At 38.1% G+C, this 26,635-nt stretch overlaps 1 protein-coding gene across 45 annotated transcripts in view; it reads right to left on the bottom strand.

Annotated features, from left to right (window-relative positions):
• Positions 1-4,870: 4,870 nt before the first annotated feature.
• ANK2 (ankyrin 2) overlaps positions 4,871-26,635 on the bottom strand; it is a 706,278-nt gene continuing 684,513 nt past the window's right edge. For 13 of the 45 annotated variants that reach the window (XM_025384698.1, XM_025384687.1, XM_025384685.1 and 10 more), the window contains 7 exons: positions 24,984-25,115; positions 23,276-23,419; positions 20,577-20,862; positions 18,607-18,898; positions 15,210-15,293; positions 14,934-15,098; positions 4,871-7,161 (listed from right to left, as the gene is read on the bottom strand). In XM_025384698.1, the coding sequence (XP_025240483.1) occupies positions 7,147-7,161; positions 14,934-15,098; positions 15,210-15,293; positions 18,607-18,898; positions 20,577-20,862; positions 23,276-23,419; positions 24,984-25,115 (1,118 nt within the window). In that variant the 3' untranslated portion in view covers positions 4,871-7,146. Of the gene's footprint in view, positions 7,162-10,551; positions 10,644-13,430; positions 13,614-14,933; positions 15,099-15,209; positions 15,294-15,769; positions 15,863-18,606; positions 18,899-20,576; positions 20,863-23,275; positions 23,420-24,983; positions 25,116-26,635 lie in introns of all 45 variants that reach the window. The other 32 variants (XM_025384686.1, XM_025384691.1, XM_025384682.1 and 29 more) reach the window with 9 other exon arrangements.

The raw sequence follows: 26,635 nt of genomic DNA, 5'->3' as shown, positions 1-26,635 counted from the left end.
ATTGCATGCATTAGTGGATGGATGAAGTCTGTTATTCTGTGGCTCAGCCACTGTGGTTGATTGTTAGCAGCTGAGCATAGTTTTGGACCTATTCTACATTCTTCCCTGCATGTTGGGGGAAGAATCTCAGGTATACATTTTTTGGAATCCCTTTCCAGTGGGGTTATGTATTTGACTTTGCCAATGAAAGTTGTTTGCCCAAGATTCGAGAAGGAAAGAGAAGACAAATAATTATACCTTTGGGAGCAGCTGGGGAGAGGTGCATGGACTCTGGCAGAAGACACATGGAGTGTTTTTGCAGCCACATCTGGGCAATCTCCTAAGAAACATATGGTTTGCTGCTACGTGAGCCCTTCAGTGGCAGCTTGGATTCCTGATTTCTGCACTGGTGGATTTCTTCAAAGCAGTAGTAGCTCCTCTGTGTGAAAGGGAAATAAAGCTTCGACACCCCAATTCACTATGCCACAAGGAAAAAAATTAAGCTGAAAGTGGAGTCAAGCAAGACACTGACTTTCCTTTTGTTTCTAAGCGGATAGCTACAATAAAAGGTTAAAAATCCCCACGGGTAGCTACTCTGTGTAAAGCACCAATTTACTGAGTGCCAAACGAATACATAATTGAGTATTCCTCTACCTTCGCCTTTTCCCTTGCAGCATGTGAATTTAGTAGTGTGATCATACCCTTCCTTTTCCCCCTCCAGCCTGCTTTTCCCCTTTCAATACTGAAGCCCTCAAAATTATTTTCAAAGAAGGCACAGACCTATCTCCCAGGCATGTCCTCAATTTTGGCAAAATAAACTTCCAAATTGATTGCGACCTGACTCAGATCCTTTTGGGTTTATACCTGCCTTCATTGTTGTGGCACTCCCAACACGGGTGTGAGTTTCTAATCCCCTGCATTAGATCCCTTCCTTCTTAAAATACCTAGAGGGCTTGCCTTTTTTTTTTTTTTTTTTGGATTAAACCCAATTGTTATGGGATGAATTGTGTCCTCTCCTCCAAATTCATGTCAATGCCCATAACACCCACTACTTCAGAATGTGACAGCATCTGGAGATAGGAGTCTTCAAAAAGGTGATTAAGTTAAATAAGGCCATTAAGGTTGGCTGTAATTCAGTATGATTGGCATCCTTATAAAATGCAGAAAATTGGACATACACAGAGACATAAGAGATGTGGGCACACACAGACAGGAAAGTCCATGTAAGGACAGCGAGAAGGTGGTGGTCTACAAGCCAAAGAGAGCGACCTCAGGAAAAAAAAAAAAATCTTGCCTGTACTTCAGTCTTAGACTTTTAGCTTCCAGGACTGTGAGAAAATGACTTTCTGTTGATTAAATCATCCAGTTTGTGCTATTTTATTATGGTAGCCCTAGGAAACTACTACATTAATCTGAACACAAATTGGATTGTTAGAACAATAGACTCGAAATTGTCCCCCTGACTCTTTGAGGAGAAAGGGTATACTATGGTGGTTCTCTAAGGCTCCAAGGTATCACCTATCTGTGAGTCACTTGAAAAATTCACACAAGGCACCTTTCATCCAGAAGTTGCTGCTGTACCAGTGCCATGTAAGTTCTGTAGCATAGCCTAGACCAGGTCTGAGTTCTGATCAACAGCCAGGAAAAATGGGCACAATGTGTATTTTTTGTGGATATCATGATTCAGTTGTTTCTGCACATCATAAAGACAGCCAAGGTGTCCACAGCCACCTCCAGTGAAGCCTAGGCCCTGCCCGCAATGCTCTGCAGCAGCTGTGGAGGGCCTGCTGGTAGTGGGGGCACAGCCATTCAGTAGGGAAGTTTGAGTGACTCTCTCCAATTCTGTAGTCAGTTTTGACAGACAAGGGGGAAAAAAAAAACACCTCAAAATTGAGAGTGTGGGGGAAGAAAAAGGAATGGAAACCAGAACTCAGTTATAAGGGCCTGTGATGGTTAATACTGAGCGTCAACTTGATTGGCTTGAAGGATGCAAAGTATTATTCCTGGGTGTGTCTGCGAAGGTGTTGCCAAAGGAGATTAACATTAGAGTCAGTGGGCTGGGAAAGTCAGACACACCCTCAATCTGGATGTGTACCATCTAATCGAGCTGTCAGCATGGCCAGTATATAAAGCAGACAGAAAAATGTGAGAAGACTAGACTGGCTTAGCCTCCCAGCCTACACCTTTCTCTCACACTGGATGCTTCCTGCCCTCTAACATTGGACTCTAAGTTCTTCAGCTTTGGGACTTGGACAGGCTTCCTTGCTCCTCAGCTTGCAGATGGCCTATAGTGGGACCTTGATATCGTGTGATTTAATACTCTTTAATAAACTCCCCATATATATATATCCTATTAGTTCCGTCATTCTAGAGAACCCTGACTAATAGAGGGCCCATTGAGGAAACAAAAAGAGATCTTGAAGAACCCTTCCTCTGAATGGGAAGTGAATCGAAGGGCTTAACTGACAACATCCCTGTGATTCCCTAATAGGAAAAGATTAACTGTATTTTCTAACCTAGAGGGGTAAGATAATGCCTTTAACACCTACCCCGAGGCTGACTCCTACATAAAGAGGCAGAGGGTCACAAATGGGTCCACAATGAGTGGACATCAAGGACACTTGGGTGACAGGGGCTCTTCTACACTAAAGAGTGACAGGGAGGCCAGGGCTGGCTGCCCTTCCCTGCCTGGAGCAGTGAGATACATCCAAGGCTAGTAGCAGTGTCTCCTATTTTACTGATGAGGAAATTGTTATCCAGTGGGTAAACCTTTACAAAGTCATGGAAGGGGGCTAGATAGAGCTGGACTGATTCCACTCCAGGTCTTACTATAAGATAACACACTTACCAATTTGTCACATTGCCTCACAGAAACATTTCATGAACTGAACAACTGAAGGTCTCCAGTGACTGAAGACATCTCTTGAATTATTACATGTACCACTGTCAAATGTCTCTGTTTACCATAGATGAAAGCTCCATCCAAAGTCTATTCATATGCACTGCTTACTTCATACTGTGGAGCTAATTTAAAGCCAGGGAGAACTTTTGTTTTTTCCAGAAAGCCTGAGTGTAACCCAATAGGAGTATTTTAATTTGTGTGCAGGACATCACCACCCCCATCCCCGCCACACAGATACCTAAAAGATTTTCTTACTTTGGTGATTCGTTCTATGATTGTAATTCTAGCTTCAATTTGATTAGAAGGAGAAATGATACCTTAACTGAAGGAAGGAGCATATAGTTTTTAAGCAGAGGTGGCAACCAAAGACATAGACTTTGAAACATTTTCTTTTAGAGCATGATGAAAGCCAGCAGTTCATTTTTATTCTGTTATTCAGGAAAACCTCATAGTGATTTTGGTTCTCACTAGACCTATGTTTAACTTGTCTTTATCTGATTTATTCATTTGCCTGACTACTTGCCCACGCCCAGACTCTTCATGCTGATATAAATCAAGTGACTCCACGAGCAAGCTAATTTCAAATTCAATTCAAGCCTGTTTCAGAGTGCTTATATGTCTCACTTTCACCTCTTTATGACTAATACAAGTGATTTATGAGTTGTGCATAATCTTCTCTCAGTCTGGAAGTTTCCCCCACCCTACCTTTAAATATATTTCTGTAAAACGGCATATGAGTCACTAAAGTTCTTTTACAAAAATGGGTTTTGCACAGCAAATAATTAAACATGAGAAGACACTGAAACTTCTCTGATGCTTTGATTTCCTTAATGAAACCCAAAGTTACACAAGCCCAGAGTTGCTCTAAGTAGAAAGTACAGTACATTAAACAAATGAGAGGGAGAGAGATGATCACACAGACACTCCTACTTTGGAATTATTTTTAACTTTAACTGTTTTCTTTGAAAAATGTCAAGTATAATTGGTATTTTAATTTCAGAAGACCTGTAAATCCACCAGGGATAGAAATCAGATCCAGTGAGCTTCCTGTCTCATACCAGATAAAATTTGACTAAAACCTACTTAATTTCTTTTTTTTTTTTTTTTTTTTGAGATGGAGTCTCGCTGTGTCTCCCAGGCTGGAGTGCAGTGGCCTGATCTCGGCTCACTGCAACCTCCACCTCCCGGGTTCACGCCATTCTCCCGCCTCAGCCTCCCAAGTAGCCGGGACTACAGGGGCCCGCCACCACGCCTGGCTAGTTTTTTGTATTTTTAGTAGAGACGGGGTTTCACCATGTTAGCCAGGATAGTCTCGATCTCCTGACCTCGTGATCCACCCGCCTCGGCCTCCCAAAGTGCTGGGATTACAGGCTTGAGCCACCGTGCCCGGATCATGTCTTGTTTTGTTTTTACTGTAAAAAATATTATAGCAACAGTAAAGGCATTTTTCAAAAAATGAAACAAAACTCTTCAAACACAACTGATTTTGATTTTGCATAGTCCTGCCCTGTCTTTATTTATATTAATATATCCATTTAATTTTAAATTCTCAGGTTCTAAGACAGAAAGAAAACTCCAGAGCCAACTGCTATTCCCAAAGGCAGAAAGTGTTTAGTGACAGCCATGGCCTCATGAGAGAGGACCAAACCAGTCTTGCTGTGCTGCCAATCGCACTTGCCCTTTCTCATCTCCTGCAAGTCCCCAAATTCCTATTTTCTTTCATTCAGTAGTGATCCAAAACAAAAATCCTTATTTTCTCCTTTTGCATAACAAGAACAATAAAAATTTCTTGAGGGCAGAGGCAAAATCTATTTATCCCAGTGCTTAATCCAGTGCCAGGCATATAGCATATTCAGCAACTAAATAAAAACCTTAAGAAAAAAAGCAATTTGTGTCTTTCTGTTGGTTTCAAATCTAGCTCATCTTTTTAAAACCTCTTATTCTCCTGAAATCACAGATTCGTGATAAAGAAGAACAAATCACTGTTGCCACATTTAACACTTGTACATTTTATTTAATTAAATCAGCCATTGTACACATTGCAGCTATGTATTGTTAGTGTTGTATTTTTTTTTCCATTAACTAATACATGCCCTCATAGATATATTCAATTAGTGTTATCACCATGGGAACAAGATGCTGATTCGTCAACTGAAAATTCACTTCTTCTCACAGTATTCAAGTTTTTGATAACACAGCAAAAATCAAAATCAAAAAAGGGTGAATAACCATTATGTTGTTACACAGACATCATCTGCACTGCAAATAACACAACAGAAATGCTTTTCTTGAGCTCCAGTGAAGGTTTTGACAAGAAGGCCATAGGGTGTCTCAAAAAGTTTCACCATCGGCCTCTCTTATTTTGGCTGCCAAAGACTGTTTCATTTCCTATCCAACTGCCAAAAAGTGCTAGCATTTGAGGCTTGGGAGATTTGGCTTGTGGGAAACCTCCCTCCCAGGAAATTTTTTCTCTTGGCAACATTACTTTAAATGATGAAGTGCCATTGTTTGTCGCATTTGTTTTTGACATTCGGAGCAATGAGTCATTTTTGCACAACAGGAAAAGACCAGATAATTGGAAAATGTTCAATCCCTGGAGGATAGACTCTGTCCTTTTTTATTTAAATTTCATCTTCATTGAATATACTTTTCTTTAACAAATGACTGATTCAAAATGTATACTGTTTATATGAATATATTTGTGAATATATATATGTTAAAATGCTACACAGCTTCAACCACTAGAGGAATAGGAAGAGGACATGGAAATTACTCAGATTGTTACAGTCCCTTCTTTGAGACAAACAAACAGAAGTGCACAAATGCACTTAAGAGTTTCCAAGGGAGTGTGGATTTCAAATAAATAAACCAAAAATTTTAACCAAAACCAAATTTTCAAGGATTTCTCAATCTCGTCTGCAAGCTGAAAAACAGACCTAGCTGGAAAGTGAAAAGTGCTCACTCAGGGTACAAAGAATGGAAACAATTAATGTGATTAGAAGAGGGGTTTGACCGTGGTCTGGATTTTTAAATGCCACATGCAGGTATTAGAGAAGATATAAACCTGAAAAAAAAAAAAAGAAAAGAAAAGAAAAAAAAAAAAAAGAAACCACTCCAACATACTGAAGGAGTTTAACCCTTTATGTAGTGAGTAAATCTTGTTTCCAATGAATTATCTACAGTGCAGTGGCCAGAAGAAAGTACCACCAGTAAGACAGCGTGGTTTGCTAAAGCAGCAATGAAAACTGGAAAACTACAGTAGTTATAGCTTTTAAAATACCCTGCCAAAACTTGTCCAAAATCTAAAGACCTGAAGATGCTAGAATGCCACACAATGTAGCTGCTAGCAACTGAATACCCCATCGTTTCATTCTGTGTGGCCTCTGCTCCCTTCTCCCCTCCCTCAGAGTGGCTGTTGGAGAGTCCTAAGCCATGGCTGGCCAGCACCAGCAATACTGTCTCAGGACAGTTCTGCGAGGCTGTTAACCCACCTTTAACTGGGAGCAGTGGCTACTCTGGAAGTTCTAAGGACATAATAGGTCTGAAGTGCTTCTTTTGCAGTAAAACTATATTATCACTCGATTGTGTTAGCAATATCTTAGTTAACCATTGTTCAGCAATTTCTAGAGGCCTTTTATTCTGATGCCCAGTGTAGTTACAATAGGCAGTGGTTTTAATTTTAATATGTTGTTCATCTGAGCATTTCAACTATATACATTGTACATAGATATCCCTTGGAAGGATTCCTATATAGTGTCACTTGAAGAGGTCTGCAGGTGAAGTTCTTCTGATCAATGGATTTTCATGGATCTTGTGCAGAAGCAAAGAACAATGGAGGTGGCCAGTTCCCAGGTTAGCACAGACACAACAAAGTATTGGATACAGCATCCAGTATGAAGGATGCCATCTTTGGTCACAAATTAGCTTTATAGTTAAAGAGGATGGGGGAAAACTAAAACAAAATGCCGTATATTTGCTAACAGTGGAAATGTCGGGGTATCCCATTAATTAGGCCAGTTAGGTCACTCCTCTACTGAAACAGGAAGCTGCATATTGAGTGAATGTGTGGTTTCTGGTGTGAGAACTGGGCAGCCCCTCACTTGGCCTCTTGCTTCAAGTCCTCCTTGCAGAAATGCCGAAGGAGCTGCTGGAGATCGCGCCGGAGGTCGTCCTGGTCTAGTGCTTCTGGTACATCCTCCAGGTGCTCCAAGTCAATGCGTTTTCCATGCTGGTCCTTCACCACAGCCCTCTTCTGTGTAATGGCTTTACTCATTGTTGTCCTGGAGAAAAGCAGACAAGAGAGAATTACACTCTTTTCACTGCTAGAGGGCAGCTGTTAGGTATGAAGGTGACCATTACACTGAGTACTTAATGTATTACCTTTAGATATTTCCACACCAAACTATCAGCATAACAAACTATAGATATCTTTTTATGTCTTTCTTTTAAACACAGCTCCCCTCTCTAAAACGATTCGTGAGATTTTTTAAAGAGTGTTTTGGAACAACGAGTATTTTTTAATTCTTTAAGAAAAATTTTAAATAAATGAAAGCATGCTTTAATTTGATCTTCTTGAAAACTAACCATAAAATCATTCATGGTTTGATTAAGTAGCCCTGACTTAATAGAGTTTGGTTCATTCTGAAATAGTACCACAAGTACCTTTTGACAGGCTAAAAAAAAAAAAAGTTTTTAATTTATTTGAAACACCTTAGCTGCCAGCTTAAACCTTACAGTCACAACCTCACCCAAACTTCCCAAAATTCTGTTTTCAGAGAACTTTTCTATGAGGCATCGGTCTTTAAAAACTAAAATATTAGTCTACCAATATATAAGAAGGTGGCTACCAACAAAAGATGATCTGCCCAGCTCTCTAAGGCTTCATCTGGAGATGGTGGGGGAGGAAGGGGAAAAGAGAAAAGCCATTGAGAGACAACTGCTTCCTCCGGATTCTCAGAGTCTCACGCTTGTTGCTCATTCTGTGTCTTTCTTGCCATTTAACAGTCTGTTGTTTACTTGCCTCCCTTATAGACTGGTGGTTACTATAACTCCTTTTCTTGAGACAGAGTCTAGCTCTGTCGCCCGGGCTGGAGTTCATTGGTGCAATCTCGGTTCACTGCAACCTCTGCCTCCCGTGTTCAAGTGATTCTCCGGCCTCAGCCTCCTGAGTAGCTGGGACTACAGGTGCCCACCACCAGGTCCGGCTAATTTTTTGTATTTTTAGTAGAGACAGGGTTTTGTCATGTTGGCCAGGCAGGTCTCAAACTCCTGAGCTCAGGTGATCTGTCCACCTTGGCCTCCCAAAGTGTTGGGATTACAGGTGTGAGCCACTGCATTGGGCCAAGAGCTATAACTTTTGTATAGTCATACTAATTTTAAGTCATACTAATATTTTCCTGTAACTGTACTTAAAAGTCATTATATTGTAATTTGCTCATTCTCAGCTCTTTTCACTTTCTTCTTCTTCTTCTTCTTCTTCTTCTTCTTCTTCTTCTTCTTCTTCCTCTTCCTCTTCCTCTTCTTCTTCTTCTTCTTCCTCTCCTCCTTCTTCTTCTCCTCCTCCTCCTCTTCTTTCTTCTTTCTTCTTCTTCTTCTTTTTTTTTAAAGTAAAAGCAAGTCTATTAGGCAAGGAAGGGAACAAAAAATGGCTACTCCATAGGCAGAGCAGCCTTTTTCACTATATACTTCTAAATGCAGGTTCTCATTCCACAAGTATTTGATGAATGTGTTTTATGGGCCAGACACTATTATTATAAAAAATAAGGAAATTGAATCTTAGAGAATTTTAGCAATAGTCCAAATAAAAAATAACAGAGTTAGCATGAGTGGGGCTGAGAGTCAACGATTCCAGAGCCTGAGTCCCCATAACCATACACCACGCATCTTCACTTAAAACCTCCGTAGGAAATGATCAGTTTTTGTAGCTTTACCCAGCATTTTCCTTATAGATTCCCAGTGTTAAGAAGCTGGAAGTTCTGCCATTATCCAATACCTCTATGTATTTGCTATGATCATCCTGATTTTTAACAAATAACTTACTTCAGCCAAAATACTTTCAGCTTTTTTTGGACATCCTTGTTTCCGTCTTCCTTCTTCCCTTACATTCTTCTACTCTCCCTTTTTCTTTAATACTATATGAATTGTTCTGCATCTGGAAGCAAACTTAAATTTGTTCTTGCTGATGAAAAGGTCAAATTTGATTCCAATGATTGAAATCTGATGTTTTCCTAAATATTCAGCAACCATTTTTTTTTCTTCAAAAAGGCACATTTCTGACTATTTCTGCTAAGAGTTAGTAGAAGCCCTTATGGCATTGATGCCAGGGGTTAAGCCTCCATTATAGGCCATTTCGTGATATTCTGTGCAGGCAAATGTAGGCCAATGTGTTTCTGAATATATACATGTATATGATGTCTTTAACAATGTATATAAAAAAGCATTGTACATCACAAATAGAGTTCCGTAACTAACTAGCTTCCACAACTAACTAGCTGTGGGAACTCTATGGAGTTGTCTATATTCCTGACTTCAAATTCACCAGCCATTATTGAGAACTTTGGATTAATTGATCTCTAAATCTATTCCAGTTTGAAGAGCCCATGATGTTAGGGTATGCGTGGATTATGTGGTTTCATCTGAATAATTGAATAAAAGACTTAAAAGTTGAGAGTATAAAAGGCATTTTATCCTTAATTCACGTAGCATTTTTTAAGTTCTGCGAGAGCAATTGCACTCTTTTAAATTCCTAGCTGCTGCTCTTTTCCCATTTGATTGGAGGGTGGAATTGTGACAGAACCTTTAATTTTGCTGTTCTAATTATTATGTTCTAAAGGCTTAAAATAGTTTTGTAGCATACTCTGAATGACAATCTTTCTCCCCTTTTCAATGAAGTGAAAAGCACGATGGTAACTTGGATTTCCATTGTGTCTTTTCACTGAGAAGCTGAGCACATTTTATTAATCTCAATACTTACAGTGCTGTTAGAGGACCAGTGAGAAGTGAGAGTAGATCTATGGAACAGTGCCCAACTTTATACATCAAATCCGTAACAGAGACCGGGGCAGACCAGTGTGCCTCACAGTCAGTCCCCTTGTATAAGCATAAAAATGTACTGCTTACTGCTTTCATGACACTTGCTTAACTCACTAAAGCCCTAGGTTTCAGCATTGCTAGGTACATTCGTTTCATGGGTATCAAACTCATGCTTATGTTATTTGCCACTCACATGCAGAATCATACAGCAGCCGTTAAAAGAAACCACATACCATTCAAAGTAATGATTTACTAAGATTGAGCTGAATATAGCTGGTCACAAAATTAATTTGTGATCTATCAATTAGATTCTTCTTCCTATGCTCTCTGAATCTATCAACACAATGGAATACCAGCAGGCTGGCTTCAACTAAGTTGATGACTTGCTAAAACTCAAGGAGTCAGACTGTATAAGCAAGAGTCTCATTCTTGCTATGACTTAGTATTATGTTTAAAGTATCAAGAGGATACTACAGGGATGACACTTTGATAGATCCAGTACTTGACCAAAGCCTTATGATACAGGCAGTTCTCTATCCGCTTTAGGGTAGATGTAGGGATTCTCTCCTTCTTTTCTTAAAATTGGAAAAAAATTTATGGTGTTAGTTGGCAAAGCATCACCCCATGCTAACCCAAACCTTTTAATTATTGATCCATCCTCTTTCAGGATTTCATTCTCTACTAAACTGGGTAAGTGGACTTTCATGTGGCTACCTGTGTAACTCAAAGCCTGAAGTAAGAAGAAAAGACAAAGCTCATCATAAACTACAGACTTTCAAACAATCTATTGCTTTGCTTTACTCATAGTCAGTATGAAAACATATACATGAAAGGATAAATAAATACAATTCCTAGAAGCAGATTTAAGTTTGGAGTTTTATTTAACAAGTCCTTCTAGTTTCTCTCATTTGTGTGGGAGATTTGTTATTTTACTTTACAAAAGCTGCTAACTAACATCCATATGGATTGACTTTCAATTTCCTCCTTGCTTCACCCAACTCTTTTCTACAGTGGAGATTTTAATGATAAATATAATAACCAGAGGCAAAAATAAGCAAACAAGGCCCAAACGGTATAACACAGATAATTCATTTTTGACCATTCAAGATTGCTAGTTGTCAAAATGTGAAAACTGAAAGTATTTTAAAAAGTTTGCTTTTAATACTCCAATGAATTCATATATGATCTCAATATATATTATGGGTATAGTAGAGGACACACACATAGCATTTAGTGTCAAAATGTTCCAATAGCGAAAGTACTTTGTAGATGTTTGCACATGCCCAGGATCCCTTAGTCAAAACTTTGGGACCAGATGTGTTTCAAAATTTAGATTTTTTTTCCCTTTTGGATTTTAGCAAGGTAATATAATGCATATGCAGTCACATGCTACATAATGACATTTTGGTTAAAAATGGACTGCATATATGACATGGTCCCATAACATTATAATGGAGCTAAAAAATTCCTGTCACCTAGCAATGCTATAGCTGTTCTAACTTCACGGTGCAATGTATTACTCAGATGTTTGTGGTGATGCTGGTGTAAATAAACCTACTAAGCTGCCAATCATATAGAAGCATAGCACATACAATTATGTAGGGTACATAATATTTGATAATGATAATAAATGACTGTTACTGGTTTATGTATGGTAAATACATTTACTATGTATAGCAAATACATAAATCAGTAACAGTCACTTTTCATTATCAAGTATTATAAAAGTGATACTTTTTATCACTATTTTAGAGTGTACTCCTTTTACTTATTAAAAAACAGTTAATTATCAAGGAGCCTCAGGCAGGTCCTTCAGGAGGTACTGCAGAATAAGACACCGTTTTCTTAGGATATGACAACTCCATGTGTTATTGCTCCTGAAGACCTTCCAGTGGGACAATATGTGGAGGAGGAAGACAGTGATATTGATAATTCTGACCTTGTGTAGGCCTAGGCTAATGTACATATTTAGGTCTTTGTTTTTAGCAAAAAAAAAAAATCTTAAAAAGTAGAAACAAATAATAAATTTAAAAAATTAAAAGCAGAAAAAAGTGTATAGAACAAGGATATGAAGAAAAAAAAATTTTAATGCACCTGTGCTACGTGTTTGCATCTTAACTTGTGTTATTGCAAAAGAGTCAAAAGTTAAAATAAATGTAAAAGCTTATAAAGTCAAAGTTACAGTAAGTTAATTGATTATTGCAGAAAGAAGATTTTAAAAACTTAAAGGAAAATTTAAACATAGCCTAAGTGTACAGTGTTTATAAAGTCTACTGTAGTGTATAGTAATGTCCTAGGCCTTTACATTCACTCACCACTCACTCACTGACTCACCCAAAGCAACTTCCAGTCCTGCAAGCTCCGTGGGAAGTATGCTATACAAGTAGAACATTTTTAATCTTTTATTTTGTATATCTACTAAACCTTTTCTATTTTTAGATAGGAAAATACTTACCATTGTGTTATAATTGCCTACAGTATTCAGCACAGTAACATGCTGTGCAGGTTTGTAGCTTAGGAGCAATAGGTTATACCTTACAGCCTAGGTGTGTAGTAGGCTATGCCATCTAGGTTTGTGTAAGGACATTCTACAATGTTCACACAATGACAAAGTTGTCTAACGATGTACTTCCCAGCACCTATCCCTGTCATTAAAACCCACTTATGCCTAGTGAACGCTAGGCATGTGGAAGTTATTTATATCCTACTGCTCAAGGTCATCACCAAGGTCTGATTTTTCACTCATGCAAAAATTTAAAAAATTGCAATCTCTGGCATAAGTGGGTTAAGCGATGCATGACTGTACTGTATAATACTAACACCCCAGAGGAGGTGAAGATGACATCCTGCAATCAAACGCATTTTTATATCATTAAACATTCACTCTAGGTAGAATAAAAAAGCTTCATGTCAGAATAGCTCTATGCCAATTTATTTCAAGTTTTACTTCCAAATTAACTTACAAAATTTGTTTTGGTTTTCAGAATTTGGGGATTTTAGTAAGAGTTTGTGGATCTGTTACTGTGGACCCATTTTCTAATTGTTGGAAACCAGAACTTAAATAATTGTAAATGCTTTTAAATTTTATGGACATGGAATATATCTGAATTTTCTTTAAGGTCTATCACAGATAATATCTGAAAAGATTGGCTAGCAAATATAATTTGCAATGTCTTTATTTCTTTCCCTTATTAATTGACAAAGCAAGACACTTCTGTGACTTTTCAACAAGACGTATAATCATATCCCAGCTCCAGAGATTCTGAGTCTGATTCAGCAGAAGCAAATCCTAGTTATCTGGACTTCTAAAAGCTGTTAAGGTGACACCAATGAACACCACAGTTTGAGGAAACATTACTCTGCAAGTTATTCAAACAGGAGTTCTACCCTCTTGAATTATTCTGTACCTTTCCATGAATTCATGTATGGAATTACACAATGACAAACGATTTTCTTTTCAAATGCAAAGCAACATAAAACACACACACACAAAGACAAAATGATGATGCTTCTATACCTCTTCAAAGTCATCTTTGGCTGAAGGAAGATCAGTGGCTAAACTAGAATCCCCCAGATGTTTCTCCATCCTCTCTCCACGTACCACAGTTGTTTTAACAACTTTGCTGACTCTACGGCCTTCCACTGGCTCAGCCTGAAATTGTGAGGTACTGGACAAAATGCTGGGCTCACACAAAGTGACCTAATGATCGAAGGACACACAATAGACAATGTCTGATTGCCAAATGTAACTATGATGAGTTTTTTCTATGTTAAAAAACAAAGGACAAAACTATAATGTTACATACTGGCTTTCCAAAAAACAGCAATCGGAAGCAGAGTTAGAAAAAAACAAACTATAACCTATTGGTAATATGTACATCATGACTGTATCTCCACAACACCAAAGCAAACTTAATTAGTTATTTGAACAAAAAGTTATCAGTTTTGTGAATAAGAAACTGCTTAGTGTAATACAGACATAATAATATGAAAAAACTCTTCTCACGTTTAAATAATTTCTTTTGGTATTATGAAGATAAAATTAGCCCCCAAAGGAGGAGCTCTAAAAGCTATGAGAAACTGAAAAGTAGATTTCTAGAGAATCTCATGTGTATAATATAAAATTTTGAGGATGTGAATGAATGGAAAATAGTGAGAATTCCACAAATTGTTGTTGAAGCAAGTAAATATGTCCTTGAAAGAGGGAAGTAAAACAGAAATAAATAGAAGTATAGATTGCCAGGTGCAGTGGCTCATGCCTGTAATCCCAGCACTTTGGGAGGCTGAGGCAGGTGGATCATTTGAGGTCAGGAGTTCAAGACCAGCCTGGCCAACATGGTGAAATACTGTCTCTACTAAAAATACAAAAATTATCCAGGTGTGATGGTGGGTGCCTGTAATCCCAGCTACTCAGGATGCTGAAGCAAGAGAATCGCTTGAACCCGGGGGTGGAGGTTGCAGTGAGCTGAGATCATGTCACTGCACTCCAGCCTGGGTGACAGAGTGTAACTCTGTCTCAAAGCAAAAAACAAAAAGCACAAAGGATAAATCAAAGAGTTTCTAGATCCTGATTTTAGTAACTCTGCAATGCAGAAATCTGAATATCAAATATTTATCTAGAGTGAATTTCAGAAGGCTGGTGTGCCAAGCAGGCACAAGCCCCACAGTGCATTTCTACACAGTCTCTCCACAGCGTACTGCTTGCCCAGCAAATAGCATTGTATTCTTTCAAAATTTGACTTTTGGATTTCTGCAGTGGTCAACCATGAATTAAATAAAGAATAGATATTTTTTAAAAGACCAAACAAAAACAATGAGTATAATGCCTAGAAGTCTCCCTGATGGCTGTCTTAAAATCACATAGAATCATGAAAACAAAAACGGAACGTGCAACTAAAAGCAAACTGCCATATAAAAGGGAGATGTGAGGAAAATGTGAATAAACAATCTCATTCATCTTTTTTGAGTTCTATTTTGTTCCTCTCCATAAAATGGGTTTTCGAGAATCAGGTTGTCTCACCTCTGACTGCTCGGTGTCACTCTTCAATACAACACGCTTTATAACTTTGGAATAGCCATCCCCTTCCTCGATGTTGACAGGTTCCTGTGGCATTCCCTGCACCATAATCTCTTCTTTTTCTGTGCCTTCAGAGGATACATACCGCCTAATGATTTTCCTAGTAACCTGAAATGTATTTCATTTGTGTATCTTATTTTTGTGTGACAGTACCATGGAATTGATACATTTTAAACAGGAAATTTGTAATCAAGCCTGTTGGATTATACTAGACAATACCTTCTTTACCACGGTGTGTCCATGCTCATCAATGTATTCTTCTTCTGTGACTGTTTCTGGGGGTATTTCAGGCATATCGTCTCCCTAAACAGTTGAGAGAAAAGGGTCACTGCACTGTTTGGCACCAATTCTGAGGAACTATTCCCAAGTGCTTCTAATGTGAGGAATGTTAGAAAACCAAAGGCGATGTTGAGAAGCATTGCTGAGATACAAAATCCTGTCAACTAGTTTGTTTAAAAGAAAAATGCAGGTGGGTAATAACATGCTTAGGAGAATATGACCAAAGTTAGATCAAACTTCAACAAAAATAGTTAAGCGAGAGGTGAGGTGGGTGGAAGTGAAGAAGCCAAGTCTTGCTCTTGCTTGGTGGCTCTCTTGGAGGAAAGCTGGAACCACTGAGTTTCTTTGCAAACAGAACTTATGAGCACTAAGGAGTCTGCTTTTGAATGGCCATGCACTACCTAAGGAACATGCCAAGCCTTCATTGATCCAGGCTGATCACTCTCTAAGGGTATGGGGACAGGACTGTCCCTGACGTGCAGTAATTTAACAGCGGGTACCTGAATAATCACTCGCCGGCGGACAACCCTGGTAGTTACCATCGCCTCCTCATCTGAGCTGGCCTCCAGCTCCCCTAATTCCTCTGTTAGCTCCTGGTGGAAGCATGGAAGCATTGCTTTGTTTAACATGCTAAGGAATGACTTCACTACTGGTTTCTTCTTTAGCTTACATTGTATTGTGAAACTTTTATTCACAGAGTCTTCGGTGGACACGTTGGTAGAGGTGAAAACAAGTATGTGCTGGTCTCAGACATCAACAAAAATAGAGTGTTTTGGTTTCTTTTGTTTTTTTGTTGTTCAATGAATGAAAAAAAATTCTGGAATTCTGAGAGCTGTTGGAGAACCCATCTGTCAAAATCTCTCCAAAATAATAAGCAGCTTACTCACGTGACTTCTTTTACTTAAACTCCTAAAAAAAAAGCCTGACTGTAAACATAGAACCTAAGCAGTTCAGTAAACACTTATGAGCCACTGACACTTGTGCTTAGGCTTGGAATTATTCACCCAAAGGTATAGGAATATCCCCTGTTTCTAGCAGAACTTTTTGCAGGAAGTCAAAGTTTCCTGTAGCTATTATCTAACCAATAGTGCATCTCCCTGGCATCAAAAAAGGCAGACTCTGAATAATATTAGAATAATTTTACGGGGAAGTTGAGATAAAGTGATCAATAGTATTTTAGGGCTCTGGCCAAAAGCCAGAGATAAAGCAAAAAACATAATTTTAGCTTAGCACATATTACCTTAGGAGTCATATATTGAATTAATGTTCCCTAAAGAAATTTTGTTTTTAAAAAAGACAAAGCTCAAGTAGATCTACTTAACATACTGTAAAACTCAAGTTATATGTTTACATTTGTCTCTGCTAAAGGAAGACATGTAAATTCTAAACCAAATTATGTTTTAAATATAATCAGGAATCTACTGCCTAGAAATATGGTTGGCAAGAAAAGTGATTAAAATTGGATGCCCAAGTTAGGGTTATGAGAAATAAGGGTCCACATGGGAAACTTACAAGAAATGCCTGATACTCATCAAGAATAAGTCGAACAGGCCTGTATAAATTATGTGAAATTCAGAATGATTTACACAAATGTATTCCTTTAGTATAGATTAAACATATGTATTATCCAGATAATTGTTTCAAGTCTAACTTCACTAAGCCTATGGATTCTTAGGCTAAATTTGGTAACTTTTAGCCCAGATAACATGTATGAAACATTTTTAGTAGTACTCATTCAAGCCAAGAATTTGAGAGATGAATAATTCTATGCAAAAGCAAACTTGGAATAAAAATTCATTCATGGCATGAATTTATTATTTAAGAAAACTGCCAAAAATCAGGACACAGTTCTCATCCGCCTGGATCTTTCCTAATTTTAGTTATGACTTCAGACAATTCCTAGCAGCAGATCTCATTCTTACAGTGAACAAAAACACATGTGTGTCTTCAACCCAAAGATATGCTATTTCATATTATTTTCCCCAAAATTTCAATTATTTCACTTAACTCTTCTTTTACTGCTAAGCTGCTCGAAAAACACTTTGAAATATAAAGTGTTTTTGAATTCTATTACTTTTTAAGAGAAAAAACAATATCTAATTTAATTTATATTAAATTAAGTTTAATTCAAAGATTCTCATACTTTTTTTGTGGCTGAGAATCCTCTGGGGAGTTATTTAAAAGGCAAATTCTTGTTCTCCCTCCCTACGCTGGGATTCATTCTAATTCAGGATTTCTGAGAAGGGATCAAGCTCTCCAATCAATTCTGAGGTATGTGAACTATATAGACCATATTTTGAGAATAAATGGTTGATTAATTTCTTTTTTTTTATTTTTTAATTTTATTTATTTATTTATTTATTTATTTTTTTGAGACGGAGTCTTGCTGTGTCGCCCAGGCTGGAGTGCAGTGGCCGGATCTCAGCTCACTGCAAGCTCCACCTCCCAGGGTCACGCCATTCTCCTGCCTTAGCCTCCACAGTAGCTGGGACTACAGGTGCCCGCCACCACACCCGGCTAATTTTTTTGTATTTTTAGTAGAGACGGGGTTTCACCATGTTACCCAGGATGGTCTCGATCTCCTTACCTCATGATCCGCCCGCCTCGGCCTCCCAAAGTGCTGGGATTATAGGCATGAGCCACTGTGCCCGGCCAATGGTTGATTACTTTCTTAACATGGTCCCCACCCCTTTTCACAATTTTAAAACTCACTTAATGACAAAGGAAGCGCTATGAAATATGCCACTGTCAGGCATTTATACATTTAGAAACTGCTGTAAGTTTAGGTACAATGTTTTTTTTCTCAGTCATTCCCAAAATAAATCTTAAAAAAAAAAATCTAACTTGGAAATCTTCTTGCTTCTAATGAGAAAAATTTATTTTGGCAGCTAAACCCCACCCAGTATCCACAGTCTGCGTGCTCATCACCTGACAGGCCAGAGATCTAACAAGCCTGCTGATCCCAGCACATCCCATGGCAGACTTACCTGTTGCTGTTAATCTCTGCCACCAACTTTCATGCCCAACTTTACTAATTTTGAAAAGCTCCTCCAGATATATTGTTTCACCACCGTGTTCATTTTTCTTAGCAAAAGACATTCCAGTGATAAGATCAGGGCTTATGATCAAATCACTAGCACTGGAACTGTGCACCATTTCTTCTAGATTAATCGACTCTCAGATTTTAAAAGGGATTGAGGATTTCCATGTGCCAGGTTAATTAATTTGGTTAACTTTTTTGTTTTGAAGTGAAAAAAATAAACCATCAGAGAAATGGAAACTGGAAGATTTGTAGCTTTGTTACAGGTGGGCGAGAAAGTGGAGAGGAATGTCTTACCTTTTCAAAAGCTGCATCTTCATCGAGTCTTTCATGGGTCTCTGGCTGGTTATCGGCAGACTCCACTATTACGAGGCTGGTTTTCCGCGGAGAGCTCTCCTCTCTGTGCTCTGAGGGCTCTTCGGGTTCTTGTATGATGGGAGAGCCTCCCCGTTCACTGGATGTTGGGGTCTGGAGGTACAGCCTGTCCTCCTCTGGAGGGGTGCTAACTTCCTCAGGTGTCTTGCTGGGAGAGCCAGGTACTGTCGTAGCCTTCTGAGTCTCTGATGCTTCTGTTCCTGGAGTTGTCACACTGGAATGAAAAAGTCAAATGAGACTTCAGGGACATTTGCATTTCATCTCCCGCTTAAGCAAGCAAATTGAAAGGTAAGATGGAGCTGGTTTTTCCATAGTCTATGAGAGTCAAAATAGTTTTTGCACATTTGGCCAAGAAAGGCATTCGAAGAAAAATAATCTGATGAGATATAGAGTTGTAGCTCATTGAGATCTAGCACTGGCAGAGAGTGATGTATTATTCTAAAGATGAAAATTATCTTAAAATGTATTACAGTTACCCAACCTCTACAATGTATATAAGTTATAGTTTCATCTTTTCTTTTATAACTCAAGGTGATATTGAGGATGCAATGAATTTTACATAAGTATTTGTAGATAATAAGGCTTTTGAAGGAAGAATCAAAATTTGGCAGAATTAAATAAATCCCCATGTTCATATAGTTATCATAACTATAAATACAAGGAAATTCTTATTGTACCTCTGAAAAACTGTTTCATTTAATAATAGAGGCATCTGTTGACATGGAAACTTTTTTCATTGATAGTCTGGAGTTACTCCAATATAACTTTGATAACCTCAACTGCTAAATAAGATTATTTGCCTTTTCTGTGCCTTCTTTTGCTATTTAGTGCAATCTATCACTCCATAGATATTAAATGCCTAAAATGTCTATCTGTTATCCTCTCCTCTTCTTCCCATCTTTTCCTTAGTCCTTCTCCTTCTTACTTATATTTTCTTTATGCTCACCCTTAAAACCTACAGGTTGATGGGGCAAGGGTGGCTCAGTAGAAGAAGAGATAATTTCATTACCCATTTCATCCTCTTCTCATGTCAGTGACCACAAAACTCACCAAATGACAAGTGAAATGCTTTGATACAATCTCATGACACCCTATTCTCAGACTTCAGGTTTAGGGATATGTTGGCCTTTCTCACAATTTGTTTTCTTTTTCTGGACAATCAATGTCAATTACACAACTCTTTCTCCTTGGCTTCCATAAAGGCCAGAATTTAAATTCTGAGCTGAATTAGGCTCTGCAGCTTCCTTCAGCCAGAAGCTATTCATAAGACTTATCTTTATTCCCACCCCAACTCTATTCCAACACATTTTAATAGTCTTTTATTCTATGTGGCTAGTTTGCATTGCATTTATATTTTTATGGCTAGTCCCCTCATATGCACCTCATGATGCATTGGTTGAAATGCACCATTGGCTGTGGTAGCTACATCATCACTGATCACACTCCTAACCAGCAATGGCATGATGAGCTCCATATTTGAAGTGTTACAGAGCAAATGAGGTGCAGCAATATTATAAGTCATGGCCGTGTCATATACAGGGAATTTTACAGTTTAGATGAAGCATTCATAAACACACTTTTGACCCTGTGAGATGAGTCAAGTGCGTATTATTACTATAATTTACAGATGTGGAAATGGAGATTCAAAGCACTTAAGAACTTGTTCAAAGTCACAGCTCTGGAAGTTGGTTCTTGTAGGTCTGTGCCCCAAACACTGTCACAATTATGTCTCTTACATGTTAATGCTTTTGTTTTTCCTTTAGCTCTGGCACTTGTGATTGGTAGGGTCATTTTAAAATTATTTAAAAACTAGTTATGCTTATATATGCCTGGCATCCACATTAGCCTGTTTCTTTGGTATTACATTTGACAGGCCTTCTTTGGAAACTCACAAATATTCCTGCCGATATTCCAGAGATGACTCTTCAGGCAGGTCTTGCATTTTCCCTGAGAAATCCTGTTGAACTTGCTCCTTGTGAGTCTGGGGAAACAGTGCTGTTGCTGAGCTGTCCCCTTCAGTTTTGGGGATGCCATCCTGAAAAGTGGAATAACCAACAGAAATGTCTTCCTCTGAGACGATAGGAGGGTGATCGCAGGTCTCGCTTTCTTTAGAAAGAGCTTGTTCCTCTTTCTGCTTGTGCTGTGCAGTGCATAACTCCTCTTGAAGTACCGAGAACCCTAAAGGGAGAATTATTTAAGTATTTAGTTGAAGCTTACCTATATTGAATGGATATTTATTAAGTAACTACTATGTGTTACATCCTGAGATGGGCTGATGGATTACAAAGACGAAGAAGACACTGTGTCCACCTTCAAGATACTGATCATGTAGAAGAGTCTATGCAAGTAAGAGTCCATTCCAATGCAGAGCAACTGGGTCATAGGTGCCAGTCAATGAGTGTGGGAGCACCTAACATGAGGTTAGAATTTGGAAAGAAAATACAGAGTGTGTTACATGCCAAGGAGACCTAATGGTAAGTGGGAATGGACTGAGATAGTCAAAGCACAGAATCTGAAGAGTAAGAATAGTACAGTTAATAATCATCATAACAAATAATAGCTAATACATACTGAAAATTTATTCTGTGTTAGGCACCGTTCCAAGTGCGCTGCAAGTATTAACTTGATTAATCCTCACTCTAGCCTATGAGGATAGTACTCTTTTTACGTAGAGTCTTTTATGACAGGCTAAGGAATTTCATTATATCCAGGGAAATGAGGAGTCATTGAAAGATGTTTAGCAGAGGAGTGACTGGCATTCATCTATTGACTCACTTATTCAACAGATATATATTGAGCATCAACTACGTAGTATGTGCTCCTTAGATGCTGGATATATAGCAGTGAACAAGATAGAAAAAGCTTCTGTCCTCACTGAACTTGCATTTCTACAGATATATATTTATGATAAATATTGGGAGAAAAGCAAACCAGGATAAAGGCAGAGGATAAATGGGGCTAGTATTTTAAATAGACTTGTCAGGAAAGGCTCTGCTTAGGAGGTAACATTTGAGCAGTGACCTAAATAAAGTGAGGAAAAGGTATATGTTGATCTGAGGAAAGAACATGCTAGGGTGGAGGAAGCAGAAAATACCAGGGTCCTGAAACAGGAGAATGCAGAGGAATGGCAAGGAGGCCAGGCGTGCAGGACCAATGCGATAAGGAGAGAGGTGGGAGATGAGGACAAGCTGTGAGGTCTTGCCCAACACTAAGATACATCATCATTCATATCCATGAGAAGTAAACAGCCACAGGAAAAAAAGAGTGAGGAGAAACGGAGAAGAAGAAGAAGAAGAAGAAAAGAAGAAGAAGAAGAAGAAGAAGAAGAAGAAGAAGAAGAAGAAGAAGAAGAAGAAGAAGAAGCGAGAATGTCATGAAATTTAAGTAAAGAAAATGTTTTAAGAAGAAAGGCTTCACTATTCATGCCAAATGTTACTCAGTGGCAAAGTAAGTTGAAGAATGAGAACTGCCTGCTAGACTTGACAATGAGGAAACAATAGGTGAATTTTATAAGATTGATTAGAGTGAATTACAGAGAGTTCTAGAGGGAATGGGAAGAGAGGAAGCAGAGACAAGAAATTCAGACTATTCCTTTAAGAGGTTTCCTATGAAATGGATGGAGTAACAGCAGTAATACAGGGGGGACATATAGGATAAAAGGAGTTATTTGCTTTGTTTTGCTTTTAAAGATGGGATCTATTAAAGCATGGTTTAATGCTGTTGGATATGGTCTAGTGGTAGGAAGCCAAAATGGATACTTGCAGGAATGGAGTCCCTGATTGGGTAAAAGGAGATGAAATCTAGTATAAAACAAGAGATGATAGCTTTAGCAAAGTGAGGAAATTTTATCCATTTTAATAGGATGGAAGGTAGAGTAAGTACATGCATTGAGATGCACTCATGTTGGTAGATTTGTGGTGGAAAAATATAGACATTTGCTTCTGATTATTCCTATATTTTCTAAGAAATAGGAAGCCTGGTCATCAGCTGAGTATCAATAAAGAAAAGAGACAGTGTTGGAGGTTTGAAGGAAGAAGACAACATGTAAAATAGAGATAAAAGAGAGAGAGAGAGAGAGAAAAGAAAAAAAAAAAGTGTTAGAGACCACAAACGAATGAGAACAGGTTAGAGAAACTTTAATACTGAAAATGTGGTAGGGCCAATGGCTGGAGGTCCCTGAGGGTCTGAAGCACTGTTGGTGCAGAAGTAAAAGAGGAAATGTACAGTCACTGGTAGTGATATAGTCCTAGTTGTGAGCCTAGAAATACGTGGCTAAGGTAGCATAAAAACATACAAGTGTAAGAAGTGCCACCATGGAACTGAGGAAAGGGAATTCAATGGATCATTTTGTTATCTGTGAAATAACAAAGAATGAGCATGAATTGGAGGTGGGAGGGTGTGTAAAACAGGGAGGAAAGCTTCAGGGTAGCAAGGAAAAGAACGTATGATCACCATAGGCCATGGTGTCCCTTATGAAAAAAAAAAAAAAAAAAAAAGACAGTAGGTCCAGTGCCTCAATTAACCACACACAGACACAACACATACACACACACACATAGACACACACATAGACACACACACACAGTTTGACCTTCACTATGATCCAGTGTAATGGTCTGTTCAATTTCTGCATAACTATGACTGATGCGCTCCTGGAGAGGTTCTATGTTGGTCTCCATGAGATGAACAATATCCATTCGGTTGATTTTGGTGAGACATTCAATGAGGTTCGTATCTGACACATTAGAGAAAGAGCATTTATTACTCCTGAGAGGTACTCTTAGAAATCTCTTTCACTTAACTGCCTCACTCAATTTTTGATATCTGTACAGAAAAAAACAATCAAAGCCTAATTAAAAGTCTTTGTAAAAATAAGCCAACAGACAAAAGAGATATGCATATTAAAAAAAGTGGCACAGCATGGGCACAAGTCCTAAAAGTAGAATTGTCAGGTAACATACAGGACACCCGCCATACCTGAATTTCAGATAAAAAACAAATACTTCTTTAGTATAAATATGCCCCATATATCACATGGGACATGCTTATGCTAAAAATGTATTTGCTGACCACTTAAAACTTAAATTTAACTGGGCGCCCTTCTGTTTTTATTTGCTAAATCTGACAATCCCACTTAGAAGAATGTAAAGAAAAGGAATGATAAATATAGACTGGATGTTATTTATGAGTAAAGGAAGAAACAGAAGGTAACGCACTACCAGTGAAACAATGCTAAATAAAGCAATTGTGTCCACTTATCAATATTTAAAAAACATTGCGGTTTGAATAACATTACTGTTAGAAGTGACGGCTGTTATTCAATGCTGTTCATACACGTATTGTGCAAGAGTTTTTATGCAACATGCATGCTTTAGAAGTGACAGTAGCTTGTTCTCATTTGCTTACAGTAGTTCACTAAGTTCTCACTCAACATCATTGATAGATTCTTAGAAAACAATGTTCTGGTCACAAAAACATGGCCAAACTTCAAAATAAAACCCCAAATACTTCTAATATTAAACACTGAAGTGAAAGTGAGTTACACATACATTTAAGAAAGACTAGTAAACATAAATAAGATAATTATTCAATTTTTGAGGACCCAGTGAGTGATGGCGGTCATAGTGGTGGTGGGGTTCAATCAAGGAATAAATCTTCGCAAAGTGAAAATTGTAAGGAGCACCTCCTCCCACCATGCCGCTCGTAAACAAACAATAACAAATATGGTGGGCTCGCTGAGTACTTTCCTAAGGCATCATTTATTTCATGCACTTGTATAATTATCATACACTGTACACATTTTTATTTGACAATAATTTGTATTAATTCATTCATTCTTTTCCCAATCCCCTTATTCAGGGTCTCAAGTGGCTGGAACTTAACCCAGCAGCTCAGAGCACTTTGCATGGGAACCATCCTGGGAGATGATGCCATCCCATTGCAGGGGGCACTCACACACACCCACACTCACTCAGACTGGGATAATGTAGAAACACCAGTGAAACTGATATACACATCTTTGAGACGCGGGAGGAAACTGGAGTACTGGGGAAAAAGCCACACGGACATGGGGAGGATACATAAACTATACACAGACAGTGGCCTTGCTGGGAATTAATTCTTTTTTCTCATCAACGTTATAAGGAGATGACATTGAACAAAATGATATTACTCAAGGACCTGCTGTACTGTGGATTAATGGCATTTGCTTCTTTACTGTTTTACTGAATTTGCAAGATGTGGCTGTTGAGCAAGACATGTCCAACTTTAGCCCAATACACATATAGTTCCCCACTTACCTGTAGCGTGTTTCCCATCCCTCTCTAGCCAGTACTTCAACAGTGCATGACTCTGGTCTTGAAGAGAGTTGGGATTTTCAATTCGAATTTGATGAATTTGTTCCTCAGTGAAATCCAGTTCTCTTGCTAATTCTAGAAGATAAAATACTACTTTGTAAACACATTAACTTCAACGTTTCAGTCTCTACACCTTGTTTTGTGATTTTGTAAATGATGTGTTCTTTATATTGTGGTGAGTATTTGGGTTCCTTAATTTCTACATATTAGAAGTGATTCTTATGTGCTTTTGTTCTTCTAGTACTAATTATGGATTTTTTCCCCTAAAACTGGGTATAGAATTGATCACTGCATAGTGAAAATAAGTATAAGGCAGTGATGATAAGATATGCATAATTCAGGCCCATTTGATTCCAAAATGCAAATGAGATCATTAATACTTGCTTATGCTTTTAAGCAAGATAATGGAAAATAAATGACTGATAACAAGAGAAAGAAAACATTTCTCCCTTTAATTAAGATAGGTGATGTTTTGAGTATTATAAATCCTGTTTCTGGATACTTTGATAAACACTAGCTGTAGCTATATTATGGTGGTTGGATAAATGCCTGTCTTTGACTTCATGTCAGATGAATAAGAGGTCGAGGAAGCATTAACTGATCCAGGGAAGAAGACACAAAGTTTTCCTTTGAATTCTACTATTAACATTCCATATAGGTTGGGTGGGCCCAGTAGCTCATGCCTGTAATCCTAGAACTTTAGGAGGCTGAGGTGGTAGGGATTGCTTGAGGCCAGAAGCTCAAGACTAGCCTGGGCAATATAGTGAGACCCCATTTCTACAAAAAATAATTTTAAAAAATTAGCTGGGTATGGTAGTGTTTGCCTGAGGTTCTAGCTACTCAGGAGGCTGGGCCAGGAGGATCACTTGAGCCTGCGAGTTTGAGGTTACAGTGAGCTATGATTGTGCCACTACACTCTGGCCTAGGCAACAGAGCACGATCCTGTCTCAATAAAATAAAACAAAACAAAACAAACAAAATAACAAACAAAAAAACCATTACATATGGATGCTTATACATTATGGAGTGTGCGTATGTGTGTGTGGGTGTGTAAATGGGGTGACCTCTTTTGAAAGCAATTTGACAATATCTTTCAAAATTAAAAATATATGTATCTTTTTCCCAGCAATTCTACTTCTAATATGCCCTATAGATATACTCACAAAAATATACCAAAGCACAAGAATATTTACTGCCATCACCAGGAAACCACCTAAAGCCCATCAACAAAGGCCATTGATAAAATTATGGAACCTCCATATAGTGGAATTAAATACCCACTTAAAAGAATGAAATACATATGTATATGTTAACACTATGAGGAATATTATTCAGTAAAACTTTTCTTACTTTTAAATAATAGGCATAAATATAGGCACTGTATACTTTTTCTAAAAGCATGAGAAGGTATTAGCAGTTATTTCTGAGGCACACGGCTAGAAGACAGACGTAGGTGTGAGAGTCATATTTACTTTTCATTTTATGTCATTCTATATGGCGGTAGGATGTGAATTTTTACCAAATATATACATATTGCATTTACTATGTAGGTATGGATACAAATATATTTAAAGAGCAAAACAAATAATTCTGAA

Source organism: Theropithecus gelada, chromosome 5 (assembly GCF_003255815.1).
Source record: "Theropithecus gelada isolate Dixy chromosome 5, Tgel_1.0, whole genome shotgun sequence".
Classification (NCBI taxonomy): domain Eukaryota; kingdom Metazoa; phylum Chordata; class Mammalia; order Primates; family Cercopithecidae; genus Theropithecus; species Theropithecus gelada.
The sequence above is the reverse complement of the archived record's forward strand: the minus strand, read 5'-3'. Positions and strand labels throughout refer to the sequence as shown.